This window comes from Diceros bicornis, chromosome 26, assembly GCF_020826845.1.
Source record: "Diceros bicornis minor isolate mBicDic1 chromosome 26, mDicBic1.mat.cur, whole genome shotgun sequence".
Classification (NCBI taxonomy): domain Eukaryota; kingdom Metazoa; phylum Chordata; class Mammalia; order Perissodactyla; family Rhinocerotidae; genus Diceros; species Diceros bicornis.
Window position 1 is genome coordinate 46,375,840 of NC_080765.1, and position 24,568 is coordinate 46,400,407.

A 24,568-nucleotide genomic window follows, 5' to 3' on the forward strand; every position below is an offset into this window, starting at 1 on the left:
GGGGGTGGGACTGGGTCTCACCAAGCAACGAAGGTAGGCAAGGGCCGCAGAGTGTGTCAGAGAGAGAGAAGGGCAGGGCTCCGAGATGCGAGATAAGATGCAAGGCGAGATAAGATGCAAGGCGAGATGCGAGATGCGGGGGTCCCAAGTGGGCTGGGATGGGGCGGTGGGGGGAGGGGGTGGAGCACGAGCTGAGAGGGATTTGGGCTTGGCTGCCAGGCATGTAGATTGGGGGAGGGGAAGCTTAGGAATGAGACCTGGTGTCCCGCAGCTGAGATTCAGGGGCTGCCTGGGCTGCTGCCTCCCCCCAGACCACAGCCCCCGCAACCCCCAGCTGAGGGCTCAGGAAGGACAGAGGCGGCCAAGAGTCCAAGGAAGGCCTGTTTATTCCGAGGGCGCGCATGCGCTATGGCTTACAGGGCAGACAGCAATGTCAGTTGGGTTCAGGGCAGAGAGGAAAGGCAGAGTCACTGGGGTCTCCTGGGGATGGGGTTCCAGGCAGGGGCCGAGCCTAGAAGCCTGGGGTCCCTCCTGGGGGTAGGCTCACACAGCCATACGCCCCAGGCCAGGGAGCTGCTGCACAGGGACATGGGGCCTGTCCAGAGGCTGCCCACTTCAGGGGCATGGGGCCTCCCTCCTCAGGCCCCTCGGAGAGACCAGGCCTTGCACCCCAGATCCCTGAGGGCCTGACCTAGTGACCACCCACGCCAGGAGGGGCAGGGATGGGGCAGAGGCAGCTCCTACAGCCACATCTGGCCCCCAAAAAGGCAGTCTGGAGCCCGCCCCCGCCTCTGGCCCTGGAAGTCCCTGGGACTCATGGGATAGCTGCTGCTGAGGGGGTGGGGAGGAAATGGTTTGTGGAGAAAGGTTTGTTTTATTGCAATTATTCAGAGAGCACGTCCTGAGCGGGGCGGGGGCAGGGGCTCTGGTATTAAGTGGAAACATGTGTGGAGCTGGAGCTCTTTTTGGAAAAAAAGCAAAAACACAAATTCCTTTAAGTCAGCAGGCCTGGGCAGAGCAGCAAGGGCCGGCCAGCCCCATGGTCACCACTGCCTCTCCTCCTCTCTCTCTCCCTCTCTCCCACATTTCAAGGGCTCCTTCTCGCCCATCTTGCTGCCACACTCCCCCAGCACCCAGCAGGAAGGGGGCAGAAGGGGGCTCACTGGGACACGGGTTGGTTCCTGGGTGGTGGTGGGACCACCACAGTTTCTGGGGGTGCGGATGCACCCCCTCCAGTTCACTGCGGCTTGGGGAGCTCTGGGCTGGGCCCAAGGAGTGAGGCCCGAGGTCCGTGCGGGGAGGAGGCCTGGGCCCAGCGAATGGGCAGGGAGGGGCTCAGAAGTTGCTGAAGATCTCGCGCTTCCGGTTCCAGTCCATCTGCGGCGCCCGCTTGTTGACCCGGGTGGCTCTGGCCTTCTCCTTGGCCTCGGCTGCCGTGGGGCTCAGGTGGAGGCCACTCTCCTGAAAGGGGTCTCGCTTCCAGGTGCTGCCATCCTAGGGGTGGGCAGGGTGAGCAGGTGGCCAGAGTGAGCCCTGGACTGAAGCCCCCAGACAGGTGACCCTTCCCAGGGAGCTCACACCAGAGGCCACCTGGTGGGGCTGGGGCAGTGGGCCCAGGAGGGCTTCCTGGAGGTGGTGGCCCCACTGCCCAGGCTGACAGCTCCACAAATACCCACCCCCAAGGCCTCTGGTCCCCCAGTGTGTGAGCACAGCAGTGGAGGTGGGTGGGCACTTGCTACCTCAGTGTCCTTGTCTAAGCCAGGCAGATCGCTTCGGGACGAACACGCTGAGCCACCATTCAGCTGGGAAACCAAGGGCAAGGTGTGGCTTCAGGGGCCCTGCCCAGGAGCCGCTGGTATACACACGGACGTGCACGCACACACACACACACACACACACACACACACACACACAATGGAGCTGCATTTATTTCTTCATTCGGCAGTGGGCACCAAGCCTCCACTATGCTCCAGGCCCTGCCTGGGCAGGACGCTGGATACACAGCACTGAGCAGGCAGGTGGCCCGGTCCAGGCCAGCTCATGACAGGGAGGGGAAGTTTAGATGTATGAATCAGCCACATGAGCGTCACCTGGGACGAAGCCAGGGACACCTGGCAGAGGACGACTGAGGACAAGTCCAGGTAGCCAGGCAGCGCTGGGCAGAGGGAACAGGGGGGCCCACCACCTGTGGGGCTGGGGTGTGGCTGACCCAGGACAGGGTCCACAGGGGACACTAAAGCTGGAAGTGACTGGGCCCACACAGGGACAGAGATCTCGGGAGGCCTCTGTCAGGCCTGCAACCCCCAGAGGAGGCCCTGTGGTCTCCTGGGCCCACCCTGTCCATTCTCCCCCTCTCACCTGGGCAGGGCTGGTCCCATTGGTGACTGGTGATGGCAGTGGACCTGTGGGGACAGTGTATCAGTGGCTGCCCAGCCCCCCCACCCCCCCGCCCCAGCCCTGCAGGGCAGCAGCCCACCTTCCACATGCTCCTCAGTGGGTGTGACCCGCAGCCGCTTGAAGTACTCATCTGTTTCTGGGTCGACCACCAGCAGCCGGGCCTCGTCCTCCCGCGCCTTGATGCTGGCGACCACCTCCGCGTGGCGCAGCCCCTCCACATTCTGCCCGTTCACCTGCCACCAGCAGTATGGGGTCAGCACTGCCTGAGGGCATACCCCACTAGCCCCCCAAGCTGCCTGCCCAGGTGTGGCATCAAATATTTATCAATGTTGTCACCAGCCGCGGCAGCAAGAAGAGGGTCAGCTCAAGTTCCCAGCATCGCCCTCCTCCCAGCGAGGACCTGGGGCCCAGACACATACAGGGACACGGGCACGGGCACAGGCACATACACAGACAGGGGTACAGACACACACGGGGACAGGGACACAGACACACAGGACAAGAACACAGACACGGGAGACGGGCACAGACACACACGGGGGCACAGACACACACATGGACAGGAACACAAACACGAGGACAGGGACACAGACACAAGGGACACGGGCAGAGACACATGGGGATGGGCACAGACATGGGACATAGGCACAGACACATGGGGACAGGGACACACACATGGGGACAGACACACAGGGGACGGGGTGCACAGGGACACACGGGACGGGCACAAACACACAGGACAGAGACCCAGACACACAAGACACATGGGACAGGGACACAGACACACACATGGGACAGACACACGGGACAGGGGCACAAACACATGGAACAAGGACACAGACACATGGGACAGGGACACGGGACAGGGACACAGATATACAGGGGACAGGGCACAGACACACAGGACAGGGGCAGACACATACACAGGGACAGGGACACAGTCACACACACAGGGAACAGACACACGGGAGAGGGGGACACATACAGGGGACAGGGGCACAGAGACACGGGACAGGTAAATATGCACACATGGGACAAGGGGACAAATACACACGGAACAGACACACACAGGGACAGGGCACAGACACAGAGGGAACAAATACAGGGGACAGGGGCACAGACACATAGACAAGGACACACAATCAGGGACAGAGGCACAGAGAGACAGGGACACAGACACACAGGGGACAGGGACACAGACACGGGGCAGGCACACAGAGGGGACAGAGTCACAGACACACACACAGGGGCAAGGGCACAGAGGACAGTGACACAGACACGTGCACAGGGATAGGGACACAGGTACGTGGGACAGGGACACAGGCACAGGGGACAAGGACACAGGCACACACACGGAGCACCCAGCACCTCGAAGCCTCAGTGACAGGTACCTCAATGAGTCGGTCCCGGGCGAGGAGGCCAGAGTGGGCGGCAGGCGAGCCCAGGTCCACAGAACGAATATACTGTCCGGGCCGGGTCTTGTCACTGTGCAGGTTGAACCCGTAGCCCTGGGGGCCCTTTCGCAGGTGGCAGAGCCGAGGGCGTAGCTCCCTCGGTGGCCCATTGACATCCTGCAGGCACAGAGGACTCAGGGTTAGGCTCCAGCTCTGATCTCCCACTCCCATCGGCCACTGACACTAGCCGGAGGCCTCCGGCCCCCAGCATGCGAGTGCAGCAGTGGAGGTGGGCGCTGGGAGCCCCAGCTCGGCATCATGCCCCTGCCTGGCAGTGGCCCCAGGTCTCAAAAATAAATACCATGTGGTCTTGCCCCAGGGGCCCCATTGTGCTGCCTGTGACGGAGCTCCAGCTGTGGGATCTTGGGTAAAGCCTCAGTATCCAAACCACAAACGACTTCTGATGGGACCAGGGGCCTTACAGGGTGTTGGGAGAATCAGCAGGCTCAAAGACAGCACTGAGCACAGACCAGGGTCCTAGGAAAGGCCAGGCAACATAAGCTGCCACTCATCGTGGGGTCCCGGGATGGCTGTCCCTGTGGGCTCTGCCTGACATTCCCCGCCCCGAGTGTGGGGCTGTCAGCGTCCTAGGCCCTGGCAGTTTTGTTTTCTCTCCCAGTGGCCTCCGCCAGGCTGGTGGCAGTGCGGCTGTGTTTGCTTTCACATTCCACAGCAAGCTGGAGCCGCCCCCACCCCCACAGGGCTGAGAGACACGGGGACGCACCAGCTGGGGCTGGGGCCAAGGGAGAGGGCCGAGGGTAGGGCCTGCCCTCCCACTCTCCCTGGTCGGACACGGAAGGCCCATGGTGCCCTGATGGTTCCCGTCGACAACCCAGGGCCCTGCCTCGCTTTACCTCTGGCATCCTGCAGTAGGGTTCTGGGCCGGGGGGCCGTGCAGGCAGGGGCCAAACCCCAAGACCCCCACCCAGCCGGGACCTGGGGCAGTGACCACAGTGCTGAGTGGCCAGCGGCTGCGACTGCTCAATTAAACATGGCTGGTGGCCGGAGTGAGTGGGCGGGCAGTAGCTCAGGTTTCTCCGGACGCTCAGGGCTTGAGTGCGTGTGCAGGTGAGTGTTTGGGGTGGGTGTGCTCACTAAGGCCCTTCCCTCACCCTCCACGTCCCTGCATGTAGCCGAGGGACCCTGAGCCGGGCTGGGAGTGGCACTGAGGGAGGGGCCCTCGGTCCTCAGGGAAGGTCTCCAGGCCTTAGGCACCTGTCTCCCTGCAGCCCAGGCCATCCCCTGACCACTCCAGCCTCCAGGCCTGCGAGCCCGTTCCAAACCCCAAATCTGACTGCATGCTCTGATATGCCAGTCAGTGGCTGCCCAGCTGTGGGACCAAGTGTGTCTGTCCTTGCAGGGCGGGTGCGTTGCCCCAGGCTCTGGGCCTTCCCACCTGTCGGGAACACTGTCTTCCTGTCCAGCCTGCACCCCTCCTCCAGGATCGCTTTCCTGACCCCCAAAGCCTGCCCAGACAACCCCTCAGAACCCCCGCTGCAGGCCACCATCTGGCCACATAACCCCAGGAACTCCTGGGACAGGGTTACTGTTCCTTGGGGGTCTGCTGGTCCCCCGGGGGCTCAGCCAGGCAATGTGGGCAGAACTGAGGGGTGCGAGACCCCCAAGTTCTCCAGAGGCCCACTGCATAGACGATCCCCTCTCCTTGACACACCTGGAGGTACAGGTATGCAGCCTGAGGCCGGCCCACACCCCCCCACCCCAGGGGCGCCTCTCAGGTACAGGCTGTCAGGGCACAGGCCCTGAGGCTGGCAAGCCGTGCGTGAAACATGGAAGTGTGACATGACCATGCCTGGCACGTGGACACGGGACCAGGTGGCAGAGACACATCACGTGGTCACAGAGACCAGACATCCAGACACGCTCACGGACACGCTACATGGACACACGCGGTGACCCACATGCGCAAAAGGACAGCCCCGTGGCGCTGGGCCCTGCAGCCTCTTTCCACGCCCTCCACAGTGGCCTCCAGGGTGGGGGCTCTCAAGGTCCCCAAATGGGAAGCAGGATTTGGGGGGGCATCCGGGGCCATGAGGCCAGGCTGAAGTCACATCCGGGTTCGGGACCATACTGGCCATCCCCCTGCCTCAACCCTGCACAGCTGCCTCTCACCCCATCAGCCAAGAGGTTTCACCTAACGTCTAGCCTGAATCCCTCATTACGTAAGATCAGGGTCCAAGGAGCTCCAATCTTGGCACTAGACCCTCAAGCTGAGGGGCTGCAAGGCAGGGGCCAAGGCTGGTGACCCAGTGGGGTGGCCCAGCAGGGAGGCTGAGGCCGAGAGGGCAGGCAAGCAGTGGGTGGGAGGGGGCGCTCGGCCCAGTGCATTGCTCACATTCCTTGCTCCCTGCCCTGGCTCAGAGGACTTCCTGCCGCCTCCCAGCCAGGCCCTCGGGGTCCCACGGGCTCCCAGCTGGGCGGCCCCAGAGCTAGACAAACGCTGGTCTCCTAGCCGTGCCTGTGACTAGACAAAGAGGCTGGTATGGGGGTACCCCGGGAGCTGTGCTGTGCCCCCCAGATGATGACTCACCAGCTCTGGCTCCCTGGCAGAGAAAAGCCCCCATTGTTACTCAGGGTCCAGCCTGCTCACACCAGGGTCCCCAGAGTCCCCTCTCTTGACCCTGGGGGACACGGGCTAAGCCAGTTCGTGGGGTCCTCACTGCCCACCCTGCCCCCCCACCCCGCCTGACCTGTACAAGCCCCCAGGATGGGCTCCGTGGAGGGGCTCCTGGGGCCGGGGCAGGTGATGCAGCATTCCCAGAGCGGGCCATGGGAGGCAGGACAGAAGTGGCAGGCAGCGAGTGTCCAGCTGGAGTGGCCTGAGCTCTCCAGCCAGCCCAGGCTGCCACCCCATTTATCCGCTTCCTACTGAGGCCCAGGCTCCCCAGGGATGGGTGGGGATATGGGGGCTGAGTCACTTTGGGGAGCAGGGTGGTGGCTGAGCCCCCCCTCCCCTGCTCAGGCTCCAGCCTGGAGCCCCACAGCGGCTGAGTTTCCGTCCCAAGAAAGGAAGGAAGGAAGCTGCCAGGAGGCCCTGCCCTGCTCCGCTCCCAGGACCTGCTCCCAGGGCTGGGGAGACAGAGAGGCACGGGAGGGGACCCCACCCCAGAACAGAAGACAAGCCTGCTACGGTTCACTGGGAGCAGAGGGGAGGCAGGAACCAGGAAGCCCCAGAACCCTCTTGTAGGCACTGGGTCCTCTACCAGGCAGTCACCCCCTGCAGGACTCTGTCACCTCACTCACTCTCAGCCCCTAGGGGCCTCCAGAACTGTGGTAGGGGCTTGGGCTGGGTCTGTTACCGCCACCACGGCCCTGGCACCAAGAGCTGCCCCATCTCCATTTGGCGGCCACCTCCTCCCATCACTGTCAGGATCAGCTGCACTGCAGCTGCAGCTACCCCTAGCCCCGTCTGGCCCAGGGCTGACTCACTACTGACGAGGCCCTAACAGCCCCCAAAGGGTGGGGCCGGCCACATCAGTGTCCTCCCCTGCCCCACCTCCCTCATTCCCACCCCCAGGGACTGGAGGAAAATGAGGCTGAGGACCTGAGTGGCCCACAGGGCCTTGATTCCTGCCTTGATCCTTGCCTCCTACCAGGCACTGGGGGTGGGCCCCTTCATCCTGCCCTGAAGCAAACCTCACCCATCCCGCCCTGGTTCTCTTGTCCTGCTGCTTCGAGGCCCCACTACAGCACAGCCCTGCCTGTAAGCATCACCCTCCTGGCTCTAGGGGCGGGGCGGTGGGGGGTGAGCACAGCCTGGTTCCTAGAGGTTAGCCAGGCCCAGCTCCTCCTCCCCATGCTCTGAGCTCAGCCAATTAAACATCAGCCGGGAGGGAGAGGGGAGACCCTGTCCTCTGGGTGCCCCCTGACCTTCTGGGGTCCCTGTCCCAGGCCAGCCCCAACCACAGAGGAACCTGCCAGTCAGGCCCCACTTTGTTCCTCTAAAAATATGCCCAGAGGAAGCCCCCTCCTGGGGCTTCCTGCAGCCCCCAGAGCCTGAAATAGCTGAGGGGGAAGGTCCCACCCAAGGACAAGGTGCCTCAGCTACCCCACCCTCCAGATAAGGCCTGAGGGTGGATTTTTCCACAGGAAGGTGAACTCAGCCGTTTGTGTCTAAATCAATGGACAAACGTCTGGGGGAGGGGTGCTTCCTCCGGGGGGGTGAGATGCCCGGGAAGGAGGGAGACTCCAGTCGTCAGGCTGGGGAGGGGGCCTAGCCAGTGCACCATCTCAGGGCCCCCCTGAAATCACAAATCTGACCCTAACATCCCCTGCTCTGGCTTTTGTGGCCCCGGGGCAACGTCTAGACTCCAGGGCTTGGCACCATGGCCCTGACCACCCCCACGGTTCTCTGCCCTCCAGCCGTGAAGGACAAAAAGCAGCCCATGTGTTCACGTGCAGGCCTGTGCCCAGGCTGGCTCCCACCTGGAAGCTTCAACCTGAAGCCATCTTCCCCCAGACAGGCCCCTCAAGGTCCAGGTCACAGGCATGGCCAGCTCACACGGGAGACATTTAGAAAAGCAACAGGAGCCCGGCCCGGTGGAGTAGCGGTTAGGTGCTCACGCTCCGCTGTGGCAGCCCAGGGTTCGGATCCCGGGCGCACACCGATGCACAGCTTGTCAAGCCATGCTGTGGCAGCGTCCCATATAAAGTGGAGGAAGATGGGCAGGGTTGTTAGCCCAGGGCCAGTCTTCCTCAGCAAAAAGAGGAGGATTGACAACAGATGTTAGCTCAGGGCTGATCTTCCTCACACACACACAAAAAAAAAACAAAAAGAAAAAGAAAAGCAACACGGCGAATGTCGGGGTCCTCCGCACACCCAGAAACTTAAAATCTCACACATCGACCGGCCCTAGGCCAGTGGTCCTCAAAGTGGGATCTGGGGAACCCTGGGCTTGAATCCCAGGGTTTTTCTTTAAAAGAAAAAAAAAGGGATGGGCCGGCCCCGTGGCTTAGCGGTTAAGTGCGCGCTCCGCTGCTGGCGGCCCAGATTCGGATCCCAGGCACGCACCAACGCACCGCTTGTCTGGCCACGCACCAATGCACCGCTTGTCTGGCCACGCACCAACACACCGCTTGTCCGGCCATGCTGAGGCAGCGTCCCACATACAGCAACTAGAAGGACGTGCAACTATGACATACAACTATCCACTGGGGCTTTGGGGAGAAAAAGAGAAAAAAAAAGGAGGAGGATTGGCAATAGATGTTAGCTTAGGGCTGGTCTTCCTCAGCAAAAAGAGGACGATGGCATGGATGTTAGCTCAGGGCTGATCTTCCTCACCAAAAAAAAAGGGAGAGAGAACATGAGAGACACTAACATGGAGCTTCCAGGAGGGCAAAGCAAGCAGCCTCAGCCCTTCCTCCTGGCCTCCCCTAGGCCTGCCCAGCTAGGGCCACACCCCTGGCCCTGCGAGCTAGAAGGTGATGGAACAGCCCCCCCTCCCCTTTCTTTTCCAGCTCCTCTAGCCTGGAGGGGAGGCAGGGAGAAGGGGAGGCACCCCAACCCCTATAGATCCCCCGTTGAGGACCCAGCTTAGAGTCTCCTGGGCTGCCCCCAACCACGTACTGCCTGCAGAGGAGGGCCAGCCTCCTCCAAGCCCTTCACAGCACAAGCAGGCACCTCAGACAGACACAGGGACAGAACCACAGACAGACAGACACCCAACCAGGCACAGAGCTGGACACACTCAGCCCTAGGATGTCCCAGCAGCCCCTCCCCAGGTTCCTCAGCACCTAGGCTGGGGAGAGGGCTTGTCACGGGGACCCTCCCCAGGCCAGGTGGCTCTGATGAATGTCCTGGGGAAGAGGGCCAGGGACCAGGGCCAGGCTGCCCTTACCCCACCTGGCTTAGGACACAAGCTGAAGGCAGAAAGAGTGGCCCCAAGAGGCCAAGGGGGTAGTCACCAAGGGCAGAGGAGAGGCCCCCGAGAGGCAGAAGAGATGGAGACAGAGAGTTCCGGGGTGACCAGAGGCAGAGACTGCTGTCGAAAGGCCGAGACGGTGGTTCTGGGAGAGGCCAGGGTGGTCCCTATGGGCAGAGCCCCCCATACCTTCTGGCCAGCCTCAGAGCCGAGGCTGCCTGCACGTGCCCAGTCTGGCTTTGGTTCCCAGGGATCGTGGGCAGGCGGAAGCCCTCGGTGGGCCATCTCCTCGGTGCAGGTCAGCTGTCGCCGGCGGAGCTCCTCGTCCGTCTCCTTGTCTACCACCAGCAGCCGAGTCTGCCCCTCCACAGCCTTGATCCTCTGTACCACCTGGGACAGGCAGGTGGCAGGAGCAGGTCAGCGGCCAACACTCCAGACAGCACATGGACAGTGGCACCACCCAGGGCTCGCCTGGGCTTGCAGGCAGGCGGCTGGCCTACCAGGGGTGGGCGGCTGGACCGAGAGGCCCGCCGGCTCCACCCCCCACCCCCGGGCTCCAGCCGCTCCCTCCCTCCTCTCCCAGAGCTCCTGACACTGGGGCCCAGGATGCCAGGGCTGCAGGGTCGTCGCCTCAGCCCAGGGTCTTCTCCAGGAGAGACCAGGAAGCTGGGGGAGGCAGTGGTCTGGAAGTGACAAAGATGGTGCACGGCCAAGCTTCAGGTTTTCAGTGTGCGTGTGTGGGTGTGTGCGCGCGCGTCTGTGTGCAGGCGTACATCCATCTGTTTCAGGGTCTCTCTTGGTCTGGGTTGGAGGGAGAGAACTCTCTCCCTGGGTCCCAGTCTGAGTGTCTGTGCCCAATTCTGTCCTTCTCAGTGGTGGAGCAAGGAAGTCTAAACCCCTGCCTCTAGGCCTTCCACAAGGCACCTCCGTGGGCACCGACACACAACTCAGTAAGCAGGATTCAGACCCAGCAGGTGAGGCAGGGAGGGGCAGGTCCACCTGTAGGACGAGTGTGGCATTATGGACATCTGTGTGTCTCTGCAGGTGCATGTGGGTGCCATGGAGCATGCATGCCAGTGCGTGCCCTGCAGGAGAAGGGGCAGTGCCCACTGGGCTTTGGGGTAGGAAGGGCAACACCCCCACCCCAAGGCCTGGAGGACGGCAGACGGGACCCCCATCAGCTACTTGGCAGAAGTTGTCAACAGATAGGAGGGTCTAGACCAGGCCCACCTTCCCCCCACCCCCTGCCCCTCCTGTCCTTCCTCTCTCCCTGTGACCCACAGAGCCACAGGAGGACCCCAGCACCCTGCTGCATCCTGACTGTGGGACCCAGACAAGTCACCCACTATCTCCAAGCATCAGTTTCCTCATCTGCAAAATGGGAGCCGTAACTGCATCTCCTCCTTCCTGGGGCAGTGAGAGCGACCCACGTGGTCCTGTGTGTGAAGTTCCTGGAGACCAGCACCCAGAAGCCTGGGATAAGCAGGCGCTCTTGGGGCAAGGGTGACAGTGACTGCTACGCAGAGGCCAGGCACCAGCTCTGCCAGCCCCTCCCCGCGGCCTGTCAGGCCAAATCCTCTGGCCCTGACCCCTATCCTCCTTCAGCAAACAGCTTCATCCAGTTGACACTCTGGCTGGAAGACAGAAGGACCGCAAAAACAAATGGATAGACAAGGGCCCCAAGGGTAGAGTGGGAGCTCAGCTCCAGGCCCAGTGAAGAACCAGAGAAGAACTCATCTCTAGGCCCCAGGGCTGGCCACACAGGCGGGTCAGAAACTCATAGTGCTGGGGGGACACAGAGGACCCTGGAGCAGAAGGGGGGAGGGAGGCTGGACCCAAGCCAGGTGAGCCCCTGGCCAGTGGAGATGGACCCCCCTCCAGGGGTCAGAACCTGCAGAGAGGAGACCCTGCCCTCCCTCTGGCCTTCATCTCCAGCTGCAGGGGGCAGGGTCTGTGGCCAGTGACCCCTGCAGGGCCAGCAGCCTCCACAGAGAGGAATGTGCTGCCAGCAGTAGCGACTCCTACTGGGACCCAGACACCATCAGCCAGGACACACACTAGGGCACTGGCCTGCCAACATACACTGATGACTACACACAGCCGGGCCGGCAGACACACACACACACAGCCCAGCTCACACACACATCCAGGCATGCAGCTCTATCCACACTCACACATCCAGGCATGCAGACCTGTATATTGATACATACAGTCCAACACATACACAGAGCCCAGCTCTCACACACGTCCAGGCATGCAGATCTATCCACACACATCTAGGGGTGAAGACCTGTCTATTCACCCACACAGTCCAGCACACACATACACATACACACTCACTGATACACGCACACACAGGTGTGCCCTTACTGTGACACCTCCCAGGTACACACAGATAAATGTATGCACATCTGGGTGATCCCCAGAGGGACCTGCACACTCACACACATTGTCTGTGTACACACGCGCATGTCTACACACTCAAAGAAAAGCACCCAGGGTACCCACTTGCATGGAAACCCCCCTAAGGTAACCGACACCTCCACACATGGCACAGGGAGTCCAAAACAAGACTAAACTAGGGCCAAGGACCCAAGAGCCGCAGTGCGGGCCCCTCCCTGCCAGGATCTCCCCCCGCTCTCCGCGGTGCAGGGCTGAGCTTCCTGGGGGGGGAGGCTAGGAAGGAGGCCGGCGGCCGCTGCCTCCGTGGCCACGTCCCCCACCTCCCCGGGGGAGCTCACGCAGGCCCTTGTGCAACCCCCTCCCGGCCCCGGGCAGGGAGCCGAGGCCTGGAAGCAGGCGGCGCCGAGCCCGGTGGTCCTCAGCGCCCCCTGCGCGCGCGGGGCAGGGACGCGCTCCCCGGGGAGGGCCCGGCGGGCGGGGCGCGGGCACCCACCTGGTGGTGCGTCTCGCCCTCCACGTTGACGCCGTTGACCTCAACCAGGCGGTCTCCGGCGCGCAGCGCGGCCGCCTCGGCCGGGGAGCCGGGCTCCACGCGCCGGATGAACTGCCCGCGGCGGCCCTTCTCGCCGTGCAGGTGGAAGCCGTAGCCGTGCTCGCCGCGCACCAGGCAGCACAGGCGCGGCCGCAGCGGCTCCGGCGCGGCCATGGCGCCGGCTGCCCACCCGCCGGCCCCGAGCTGGCCACGGCGCTCACGCCCGCCGCCGGCAGGCAGGGGCGCGGGGACGGCGCGGAGGCGGCAGCGGCGGCGGCGCTGGAAACCCGGCGGCGGCCTCGGCGGCTCCCGCTCGGCTCCCGACGCCTCGGGCTCCGGCTCGGGCTCAGGCTGCGGCACCGCCCCCGCGCCCGCCCCTTCCCCGCCCCCTCCGCCCGGCCGCCCCCTCTGCCCCGGGCCCAAGCAGTCGTGGCCTTGCCCCTGCCTTGGCGTCCCGCTAGCCCGGGGGAGCCCGCAGGAAGTAGGGGACTGCAGGGCCAGGGGACCCCGAATCACCGGGACCCGCTGGTCTCGCCCCCACTCTGGGCAGCCTCCTTGGCGCCAGCGCCTTTGCCTCCTATTCCAGGAACTTTTATTGAGCACCTACGGTATGCGTGGCACCAGCACGGAGGCGGGCTCTTGAGGTGGGGGAGGGGGTGGAGAAAGTGTCCTCAGGCCGAGGGACCCTACACAGTGGCCAGAGGGTAAGAACAAAGGCAACAGCTCTGCTCACCTTCCTGGGAAGCCCCCTCACCACCACCACCCCCACCCCAGCTGTCTGTGTATCTGGATCCTTCCTGCGCCCGGAGCTGCCCTGGCCGGGACCAGAGTCCAGGACACTCCAGGAGGCAAAAGAGGGATTTGAAAGTGATATGGCAGCAGCCCTCCCCTATAACCTGGAGGCCAGTGACTGGGTGACTCCCCTACCCCCTTCAGGAGTGTTTGTGCCTATCTGTGCTGCATACATCCATTAAACATTCCCCCTACCATCCCCTCACTTTGCCAGGGCCCCTCGCTCGTGCCCCTGCCCATCCCAGGCCTGGTCTGTGACTACAAGGAGTGCAGGGAGGAAATGCAGTTGTCTGGCTGGGATGAGAGAGTCTTTGCTACCCTCCTCCTGACCTGGGATGAAATGTGCTGAGGAGTTCGGTGTCTGAGCTCTCAGACCCCTTCAGATCTCCCTTCCTCCACCCCAGCCCTCCCCTCCCTCTCTCCTCCCCTTCCCCTACAGCAGCCCCCACTCCCACCCCACAGCATGAGTGCCCTCTTCCCCCAATTGGACAATAATAATCACAATGCAGAATCACTTATGCTTCCTTGCGCCTGAGTGCATTTTACCTGGAACAACCATACGGGACTCAGGCCATTTTACAGATCAGGAGACTGAGATCTGGAAAGGGAAGAGACCCAGGCAAAGTTCCCCAGCTTCTCCTGGGCCCAGGGCTGTAAGATTCCAAATCCACACTCTTCACCATGGAGTTCATTCTCAGCCTCAGATACAGGAAGACAGCTGAGCTGCATGCTCACCCTCAGCCTGCCCCTCCCCAGCCCTGCCCTGCCCTACCCTGTACATACCTGGTCACCCTCACCCTGCCCCTCCCCAGCCCTGGCCCCCCACCCCCTGCACATACCTGGTCCCCGGGGGGGCAGGCACAGCCAGCCCAGACAGCTCCCCATGAGGGCAGAAGCAAGAGTCGGCTCAGGCCCCGTCCTTGCATCTCCTTCTCCCCTCTCCATGCCCTCAGCCTGGGCTCCCAGCCCCCGCCAAGCACAGGGCCCGCCTCTGGGCAGCTTCCTGGGCCACAGCCCCTTGGGTGTCCACACCCCAGCTGCTGCCCCTAAAAGCCACTTAGGCCGAAGCTGCACGGCTGCTCCCCCACCCCCAACTCCGAGTTCCTGGCTGATGCTGCCATAGGCCCCCACCTGGCTGGCCACCTCCATCTGTCTGTTTGCCTGTCCAGAGGCTGCCTGTCTGGCCTGTGGCTGGCCTCCCTGGACCCAACTTGGTGCTGCTGCCCCTGGAGACTGTGAGGATGGGTGCGGGCAGTGCGGTCCCAGCATATACCACAGCAGGTGGGGCTTAGGGGTCACCCCATAGCAACCAGGACCACCCAGAATGTGCCATGCTGTAGCTTCAGGGCCACACTGGAGTTGAGGGATGGGAGACCCCCAGGCTGGGGGGTCGAGAAGGTAGGGGCCCCTGGTCCCCTGGTCCCCTGGGTCAGAAGGCTTGGAGACCTCCTCCCCGCTCCGTAGGACAGATGCTCCTCATCAGCCTTGGGCCCTCACCACCTTCTGCAGCCCGGGACTCAGCCTGTGGGTGAAGATGGATGGGAACAGAACACCACTGGAGGGAGGGATAGCCAGGGGCATGTGGTCACAGGGGCCAGGAACACTGCATCCCAGAATAACAAAGGAGGCCCTAAAGCAGAAAAGGAGCTGAGGAAGTAGCAGGGAAGGTAACAGAGTAACAAAGGCAACATTAGAGTGACAAGGGGGCGTAACAAAGGAAGTGGATGACAGCAACAGAGTAAATAAGGGCAGCCAGGGAAGAGCTGCAGGTCACAGTTCCCAAGGGCGGACAGGAATGAGAGGGAGGGAATGGGGTCAGTATGGAGGGCCTGGGATAACAGAGGTGAAGAAAGGGGGCCCAGTAGCTCTCCTGGGCACACTCCCCCAGGCCTCTTCCTCTGGCCTTGGCCTCGGGCGTGGGGCGCTGTGATGGAGGCGAGAGGCACAGAGAAAGGGGCAAAGGCAGCAAAGCAGAGGGACAGAGGGCAAAGGCCCAGAGTGTGGGCTGAAAGGTGTTGGGGGCTGTAAGTTGCTCAGGGTCGCTGGGGAATGTGCTAGGGAGCTAGCTGATCAGTGAGGCCAGCAGCGGGCAGGAGGAGGTCGGGTCGGAAGTGGTCAGAGGTCTGGGGGATCCCCACCCTTGGCGCCCTCATCCCTGTCCTGCCACCTTGCTGCGCAAGCCTTGGGACAGAGGGATAGTGGATCTTTCGTTGCTTCCCTCCCCGGGGTTGTCGGACGGCTCACCCCGGGAGGGCTCACCCCAGGGAGGGCTTGCCCCCGTGATCCTGTTGCGGGGAGGGGGAGTTTCCTCTGACCTTTGAACCTACCTCCCTGCTGCGACGCCCCCAGGGGTGGGGCGGAGCCTGCGCCTAGGCGGGGACTCTGGGATGTGGCGGTGGGCAGAAGCCTGGTCACAGCCAGAGGAAGGACTGGGGGCCGTCTCGGGGATGGAGCCATTAGCCTGACGCCCGGGTAATGGCCCAGAGCTTCCCAGGCCGGCACCTCCTCCCTAATGGGCATTAATGGCTCCACGGGATGACCAGTCCTCACTTATGGCCTCCTCCCTCAGACTACACCAGGCCTCTCTTCAGAGCCCGAAATCGGAGCAGGCGGGACCACAGCGACGGGAAGAGATAACAAGATACCTAGAGACGAGGTGGGGAGGGGAGGGGAGGGGACGGAGGAGGGGGAGAGAGAGAGAATGCAAAGACCAGAGTGGCCCCGCCCTTGACCCGCCCCTAGCCCGCCCATCGCCGGAGGCGCGGAGCGGTGACTGTAGCCCGAAAGAGCAGCTGCGCAGCGCCACCTCCCGGCTCTGGGTGGGATGGCATCGTCCGAGGGGCTGCCCTAGGCCCCGCCCCTATGGCTCCGACTCGGTCCAGCCCTGCCTCGCCGGGTGGCGATTGCGGCGAGGCTGACGCCCTAGAGCTGCTTGCACTGCAGGGGCGTAGGGGTGCCGCGGAGGCGTAGGCAGAGAAGCCGGGCCTCTGCCGAGCCCCTAATTGGCTCTGCTCCTTCACCTTGGACCTGGCACTAACCTATCTGGACCAGGGTTCCTCCAGGCAACATGAAACCTAGCCCCTCACCAAGTGTCCCGGCACTTGTGACCAAACATTTGAGGACCACTTCGTGCCAAGCGCTGGAGAGCACCGGGGAAACATCGCTGAGACCCCTGGAAACAGGGATCTGTGTACCTTGGCCAGGGGAGGCCCAGGGCTGGGGCAGCCCAAGGAGAGGCATTGAAACTGGCCTGGGGCCCTGGAGTCCTCCTTCAGGGTGGACCAGGGAGCTGTTCTGGAATCTGCCCAGAGTTTCCTGCAGGCTGTGTGGGGAAAGGGAGGGAGCAATGAGACTGGGGGACAGGGCCCCCTGTCCCTGTGGCCTTGCCCCAGAGCATAGATTTCATCCCATCAGTGGTGGGAAGCCCTTGAGGTGCATTGGGAGTAACAAGCTCAGGACACCCATGTTTTGAAAGACTGAGTTTGGCAAGGAGCAGGGGTGGGAGTGGGCTCGGGGAGAGGAGAATGAGGGGTTTGTGACCACCTGTTCCCCCAGTGCAGATCCTGGGGGCAAAAAACTGAGTGGGATCAGGGTAAATAAATTCAGGGGTCCATAGAATCAAAATGAGTCCCCACATTAGAGGACCACATGGGGAGAAGGATGCACCCAGGAGAGCAGAAGAAATTGCCAGTGAGGAGAAGTGGGGGCTTCCAGAGGCCAACGGGGGGGTGTGGGGGCTGGTTCCACATGGGCCTCCCAAAGCCAGCTGGCTAGACAGACATGGGACCACACCTCCTCCATCCCTTGCTGGGTGCCCCAAGGGGAGACCTTGCCACATGGCCAAGGAGGGCTCCAAGGGTAGACAGCATCAGGGCACAGTGACTAGGCGCTTCAAGGTCCAGGACAGTTGTGGGAGTCAGAGCCCACACTGAAGAGGGCTGAGGAGAGACCAGGAGGGTGGTGGGGCCCAGACATTTGTGAGGGGGGAGCTGGAAGGGGGCCCAGGTGGAGGGAGGTCCTTGTTATTCAAGATGGCAGAGTACGTTTACATGGGGGCTGGAGCCAATAACTGGAAATGCAGAGGGGGGAAGAGGTGGAGGACCCTTCCTCCCTAGGAGGAGAGCATGTCTGTGAAGAAGGGGGCCAAGGGGTTCCCACTTCCTCTTTGGACACCTTTGGCTGAGGGGAGGGAAGGGTTCCAAGGAGATCCAGGTTTAAAATGAATGCTGGGAGATGGGGGAAAGGCTAGGTAGGCTGCCAGGTCTTGAGGAGGAAACTCTCCGGGAGGACACTCTCCTCAGCCTGGCCAGGGGGCACAGTGAGAGGGCACACTGTGGGGCTCCTGGGAGGCTGGGGTCAGGGCTCTGGCTCCATGGGTACGGCAGATCCCTGCCTTCCTCCTCCTGCACACTTTGGTGGATGGCAGCAGGACCCATGGGCTGACTTGCTCCTGCCCCCATGGGAGACCCCTCCCCTCCTGGGGGACCCTGAGACCTGATCTGATGACCCCACCCCCAAACAGGAGGGGCAGCACTGGCAGAGAAGGGAGAAAGGAACCCAGGCCCCAGCAGTGCCTCTGTCCCCCTTTCTGCCCTGCAAGGACACAGATCTTGCCCGCCAGGGGGAAGGGCAGGGGGAGTAGGTTGGGGTGGAGCGGGCGGTGGGGGGACCTTTCCCTGGCCAGGAGGGCTCCTGACATTTGCCAGGGCGTGGGCGCAGCTGTTTGCACCCAGAAGCTAGATGGCAAAGTACACATCTTGGAGGAAAAGGGTCGCACGCGGGGGCGCAGGAACCAGGATGGTTTTATTGACCAAATGGCCTGGCCTGGCAGGAGCTGTGCGCCCTGGAGGCGGAAGCGACCCCGCCTGGGTCAGGCGCGGGGGCGCCGCGGGCAGAGGCTGCGCTCATGACGGCCCTTCGGCGAGGTGGGGGCCGGCGAAGGCGGTTCGCTGCGCACACCATGACTGTGCGGGAGACTCTCTGAAGGCTCTAGAAAGAATAGAACAGGACCATGGGAAGAAGGCTATGCGCCCTCCACTCCCGCCCCCAGGATAGAAAGGTAGAGACTGCTCTGGGAAAGCCTTTCTCGGTGCAGAGTGAGGATGAAAAGGTCGTAGGGTGCTCCGTGGGCACGCGGACGTGCGCTCCGAGCGCAGGTCTCCCAAAACTCCCTCGCCCGCTGTCGTCTCGGCCCCCTTCTTCCCTCCACGTACCTGGCCTGCTCCGCTGAGGTCCAGAAATCGGCGCCCAGCCTCGGCTCGGGTTCGGGCGCGGGCTCCGGGGCGCACTGACGGGGAGTCGCGCCTCCCACAGTCCCTGAACCCCGGAGGGAAACAGGAGAGCATCGCGGACGGCGGGTCCCGGGGAGAGGGTGTCTCTGGCAGACGGCCCCGGGCGGGGCGCGCCCAGGCCTAGGGTGTCCCAGGCAAGGGGTCCAACTGGGGCACGCAACGTGCGGCGCCACATGTAGGGCGAACGGCGCAGCCCCATGAGCAGGCCCGCGGCGCGGCCCACCGTGTGGTAGCGGGGACTCGCCACGTGCTTGTACCAGGCGCCGGCGGGCAGCGGCAGCAGTAGCAGCAGAAGCAGCAGCAACGCGAATAGCGGCCGGCTTGCAGGGGCTCCCCGCCACGGGCCCCGCACCCCCGTGCCCCGCGCCACGGTGCTCATGTTGATGGCCGGCCGGCGGGGCGGGCCAGGAGTTGGCTTAGCTGGATCTGGGCGCACGGCGGAATCGGGGCGTCGGGGAGCCAGAGCGCAGGAGGCTACAGGCGAGGAGTTGGTCCCCAGGCAGGTCCAACTATAACTGCTCCGTGGCCCCGCCCCGCTCGCCCCCGCGGTACCCGCTGGGCTCCCCGAGGGTGGGGGAGGGATGGAGAGACAAGAGGAGCCCAGGCTGCTGGGTCCGGAAGGTGGGTTACCAGAGCACTGGGACTCATCTTGACGCTCCGCTGGGGGCGCCTGGCTCCCCTCCTCTCAGCCTGCTCTGCTTCCCCGTCCCTCAGGAGAGGAACTGCCAGAGCCGGGGAGATGCTCCCTTAGCCAGAGCTCTTGCAGGTGCGGCACCAGCAGAGCAAAGACAGGGAGGCAGGCAGAGCCTAAGTGAGGTAAAGCAGGAGAGCTGATTGGTGGGAGCCCTCTGCACCCTTCCAGACCCCTCTGTGTCTCCTCCCCTGAGGACTGTCCCTCAGCCATGTCATCTAACATGGCTCTCAAATCTGTCCCCACACTCCTTCTACACTCTCCCACCCCTAGCTTCTCTCCACCAACCCACTTCTCAACTGTAGTAGGACGGATGCTTGCAACCACAGTTTTGGCCACATCAAGCCCTCCCTGAGATGGTTAGTGGTTCCCCAAGGCTTTCAGAATAAAGAGTCAGCCTCTCCTCATACCCCTAGCCCTGGCCTGGCCAGGATAAGGCCCTGCCGACGTCCAGCCTCCTGTCTGGTTGTGGTCTCCCTAAGAATACTTTCTCTGGCCAGCCTTAATTTTTTGGCCTTACCTAACAATCGGTGATTTTGCCCACTTCTGTGCCTGGAATGTCCTTTCCTTCCTTCTAAACCAGGAAAACTACTCGTCCATCGGGACCCTACTTAAATGGCCCTTGTCTGAATAATCCCCCAGAGTATTCCTCTGTGCCTGTCTGGCCTTAACAAACCCCTTCCGGAGGACAGGGCTGGCCCATTCTTGCCTGAGTCTCAGCCCAGGGAGGATTCAGCCCTCAAAGTAATCGAACCTCACCCCACATCTCTGCAACCACACCACACATGGGGCACCTTCTAGACTCCAGACACCAGGGATCCTGAAATATCTTATTTTGACCTCCAAATAATGCCACAAGGGAGGACAATTATTGATTCCATTTACCAATGAGGAAACGAAAGCATGGGGAAAATTGACTTGTTCCAGATCACCTGTAGGGTTAGCAGTGTGTGTGTGGGGGAGTGGCAAACCTAGACCCCCAGCTGAGAGTTCCAGTTTGGAGACCTCAGCTGCAGTTCTCCATGCAAACCTCCCATGGCCCTCTGCCTGTCTCTTCAGCAAAAAGGAAGGGGTGATTCTGGGGGTGGGGTGAACACAGTCTGGGCCTGCCCTTCCTCTCAGGACTCTGTGTTGAGAGGGGAACAGGGGGGCTGGAGGTGCAGAGGATGGCCCCTGCTTCTGAGGCCTCAGGGCCCTAGTAGGTTCGGGCACTTCCCTGGGGAGGTTTAGAAGCAGCAGTAGCCCTCCTCTCAAAGGCCCCACAGAACCCACGAGAAGGGGCCCTGGAGCTCAGTGCCCTGTGCTCGATGCGGGTGGGTGTGTGGGGAGGGGTACCTGCCTCAGCCTCTCCTGCCTCAGTGTCATTTGTAAATGGAATAATAATAGTAGCCACCTCATCAGCTTGCTGTAAGCATTAATAATCCAGGCGTGGGTCTTGGCACCGTGCTTGGCATACAGTAGGCGCTCAATAAATGGTTGTGACTACTATCTATTGCTGTTGCTGTTCCAGAGGCTGACCAGCCCCCTAAACTGTCAGTGAAGACACTGTGATGGAGGGGTGATGGCAGGGACTAGGGGGGTAGGGGGTGTAGAGGGAGCTGCCTGTGTGCCTGCGGGGCCCTTGACAGGCCTGGAGGACCGCAGGGACCAGGGGGCCATGTGGAAAGCCACCCCGTCGCCAGCCTTGCCACGCTCCCCTGGGGCCCCTTGGCCTCGAGAGCCTCCTGGAGTGTGCGGTGGGCGGGTGGCACATCACGACGCCAGCTGCCAGGGTCCCCTGGCGCTGCCGCCCCCTCCCTCCTAAGGGGATGCAGATGCCCCAGTAACCCCGGGGGACTGCAGCACAGCCTGGGGAGGGTCTAGGGCGCCCCTGGAAGTGGCCCAGGGAGCTTCTGTGGGGAGAACGTCATCAGTATGAGAACTGATCAATTGTGGTGTATAGTGTCATGGAGGTCTCTGTTAGAAAATTGAAGAGAGGGCTGGCCCAGCGGCGTAGTGGTTAAGTTTGTGTGTTCCACTTTGGCAGCCTGGGGTTTGCCGGTTTGGATCCTGGGCGCAGACCTACTCACCGCTCATCAAGCCATGCTGAGGCGGCGTCCCACATAGAAGAGTTACAGCTGTGATACACAACTGTGTACTGGGGCTTTGGGGAGAAAGAATAAGAAAAAAGAGAGGAAAGATTGGCAACAGATGTTAGTGCAGGGCCAATCTTCCTCAAAAAACAAAAAGAAAATTGAAGAGAGCTACAAATGACAGCGTGGATAAATCTCGAAAACGCAATGCTGAGCAAAGAAAAAAATGCCCTGCACAGTGATGTGTTCAGCATCTGAAGGTTAAGTACCAGCCACTCGTCTGGCTTATTTATGGCTGTGGACCAAGGGACTGAAAGTGTCAGGGCGCAGGCAGCGGATAGAGGCCACAGTGGGGTGCCTGTCAGGTGGAAGTGCAGAGGGCATGCCGGGAGGGAGCCCAGAGCTGGGTCAGGGCAGCAAAGCACAGAACAGTTTGATGGTCCCTGGAAGCTCCCAATTTGGGGTGCAGAGGAGGAGGGGCTCCATGCCCCGCCCAGCCCTGAGCCCAAGGGCCCAGTGACAGAGGCCTCTACCCACCCTCCCTCCACCAGGGTCAGAGCCACAGCTCCATTGCGGGAAGAGGCGATGATCCTCATAGCCCGTGAGAACTGACTCTCGTTTCTGGGCTCGCCTCTCCTTCATCTGCACAACAGCCCCTCCTAGAAGCCGACTGGGTATGGCTTTGGACTATTTGTACACCATCTTCCCCCGCAACCGGACCAAACTCTCCTTGGGCTGGGACCACGTCTGCTTTGTACCCAAGGCCCAGAGCCTGGCCCCCAACAGGAACTCTGTCCTAAGGATGCAGTGAATGAGCAAATCTCCCTGTTTTTCTTTCTTTCTTTTTTTTTTTTGTGAGGAAGATCAGCCCTGAGCTACATCCATGCCAATCCTCCTCTTTTTGCTGAGGAAGACTGGCCCTGAGCTAACATCCGTGCCCATCTTCCTCTACTTTATATGGGATGCCGCCACAGCTTGGCTCGACAAGCAGCGCGTCGGTGCACGCCCGGGATCTGAACTGGCGAACCCCGGGCCGCCGCAGCGGAGCACGCGCACTTAACCGCTTGCGCCACTGGGCCAGCCCCTTCTTTTTTTTTAATTGTTAATTTTTATTAAGGTAACATACATTATAAATATAAATGCTAGTATAAGGGGAAAATAAAGTTGTCCCTCCTCAGCCTTTCACATCCCAGTCCTGCTCTTGAGAGGCAACTGCTGCCAACTCCTTCGGCTGTTTCTTCGAGTATCTAGTCCCACATCTTTAAATCATAAATTTCACTGCTTTTCTAAAAATTGGTGGTCTTTTTAAGGGGGTATAACATACTTTGGGTAAAGTGTGCACATTGTAACAATTACATTTGTTACATATCCATACACCTGTGTACCCATAGCCCAGACCAAGATAGAAAAGATTTCAGCTCCCCAGGGGACTCCCGATGCCCCCTCCCAGCCAGAAAGCCCCAGCTAACTCACCTCTCACCTGAGATCAGGGTTTCTCAATCTCAGCACTATTGACGTTTGTGGGGGTTGTTCTGTGCACTGTAGGATGTTTAGCAGCATCCCTGGCCTTTACTCATTTGTGTAGGCAAAATAATAGCCCCTCTCCAAAGATATCTCTGCCCTAGATGTCTAGGAACCTGTGACTACTTACATGGTAAGGGGGAATAAAGTTGCAGATGAGATTAAGGATGCTAATCGGCTGACCTTAATATAAGCAGTGCACCTGGGATTATCCAGGTGGGCCCAATGTAATCTCAAGGGTTCCTAAGTGTGGAGGAGGGAGGCAGAGTCAGAGAAGGACAGGCAACAGTGGCGTGATGCACCTTACAGATGGGGGAAGGGGCCTCAAGCCACGGAAGGCAGGTAGCCTCTAGAAGCTGGAAAAGGCAAGGAAACAGATTCTCCCCTGGAGCTTCCAGAAGGAACACTGTCCACCTACACCTTAATTTTAGCCCAGTGAGACCCATTTTGAACTTCTGAATTCCCAAATTGTAAGTTAATAAATTTGTGTTGTGTTAAGCCATTAAGTTTGTGGTAATTTGTTACAGCAGCAATGGGAAACTAATGCACCAGTAGATGCCAATAACACGCCCACCCCACTACGACAATCAAAAATGTCTCCTTGGGGGCAAAACCACCCTTGATTGAGAAGGACTGACTTAGATCATGAACAGCTATTTTTTTTTTTTTGGTGAGGAAGATTGGCCCTGAGCTAACATCCATTGCCAATCCTCTTTTTGCTGAGGAAGATTGGCCCTGGGCTAACATCCATGCCCATCTTCCTCTATTTTGTATGTGGGACGCTGCCACAGCATGGCTTGATGAGTGGTGTGTAGGTCTGCATCTGGGATCCAAACCCCCAAACCCCAGGCCTCCGAGGCTGGAGTGCACGAACTTAACCACTACGCCACCAGGCCAGGCCCAGAATGGCTATTTTTTAATGTACCTGTTTTAGGCAACATCAAATGGCTTCCTACTGATCTAGATGAAGCTTTGGCTCTCTCGCACCCCAATCACCCCACTTCTCATCTCTCCATCTTCCTGATATGACTTTATCATAATTTTTGGTTAAATCACTAGTCAGTGTTTATAGTATTATGACCATGTATGGTTCTCTGCTGAGCTGAGTAGTGTACTATGATTACACTTCTTCCTTCATTCATAGCCGTCTTATTATTTTCCTTTGCTTGTTTTTCTATACAGGTATATCTCATTCCACGAAGCTTTGCAGATATTGTGTTTGTACAAGACCCTCCACCAGCAAAAAGAGTATGACTCGCTGAAGGCTCTGATGATGGGTAGCATTTTTTTAGCAATAAAGTATTTTTTAAATTAAGGTATGTACGTTATTTTTTAAAGACACTGCTATTGTACACTTAATAGACCACAGTCTAGTGTAAACATAACTTTTATATGCACCGGGAAACCCAAAAATTTGTGTGACTTGCTTTATTGTGATATTCACTTTATTGTGGTGGTCTGGAACTGAATTCTCAGTATTTCCAAGGTATGCCTGTATACTTATTTTGCTATTTTCCCCCGAATGCTCCAAGAGAT

General features: G+C 60.6%; 2 protein-coding genes and 1 long non-coding RNA gene across 5 annotated transcripts; 1 reads left to right on the forward strand and 2 right to left on the reverse strand.

The window, feature by feature from the left end:
- Positions 1 to 368: 368 nt before the first annotated feature.
- On the reverse strand, positions 369 to 12,948 carry NHERF2 (NHERF family PDZ scaffold protein 2). 3 transcript variants are annotated; one of them, XM_058570338.1, is made up of 7 exons: positions 12,627 to 12,948; positions 9,920 to 10,120; positions 3,789 to 3,968; positions 2,477 to 2,630; positions 2,359 to 2,402; positions 1,740 to 1,802; positions 369 to 1,494 (listed from the first exon to the last, which is right to left on the reverse strand). In XM_058570338.1, the coding sequence occupies exons 1-7, from the start codon at positions 12,837 to 12,839 to the stop codon at positions 1,336 to 1,338; spliced, it is 1,014 nt and encodes a 337-aa protein (XP_058426321.1). In that variant the 5' UTR covers positions 12,840 to 12,948; the 3' UTR covers positions 369 to 1,335. The 3 variants fall into 3 exon arrangements, with proteins under 3 accessions (XP_058426321.1, XP_058426322.1, XP_058426323.1); XM_058570339.1 differs by lacking the exon at positions 1,740 to 1,802; XM_058570340.1 differs by lacking the exons at positions 9,920 to 10,120; positions 12,627 to 12,948 and adding an exon at positions 6,560 to 7,286.
- Positions 12,949 to 15,871: 2,923 nt separating this feature from the next.
- On the forward strand, positions 15,872 to 24,347 carry LOC131422799 (uncharacterized). The gene is made up of 2 exons (XR_009224145.1): positions 15,872 to 16,113; positions 24,215 to 24,347. It is a non-coding gene; the product is annotated as an uncharacterized LOC131422799 (long non-coding RNA).
- Positions 18,244 to 19,456, reverse strand: NPW (neuropeptide W). The gene is made up of 2 exons (XM_058570344.1): positions 18,671 to 19,456; positions 18,244 to 18,446 (listed from the first exon to the last, which is right to left on the reverse strand). Exons 1-2 carry the CDS (start codon positions 19,125 to 19,127, stop codon positions 18,328 to 18,330), a joined length of 576 nt encoding a protein of 191 aa, XP_058426327.1. The 5' UTR covers positions 19,128 to 19,456; the 3' UTR covers positions 18,244 to 18,327.
- Positions 24,348 to 24,568: the final 221 nt, after the last annotated feature.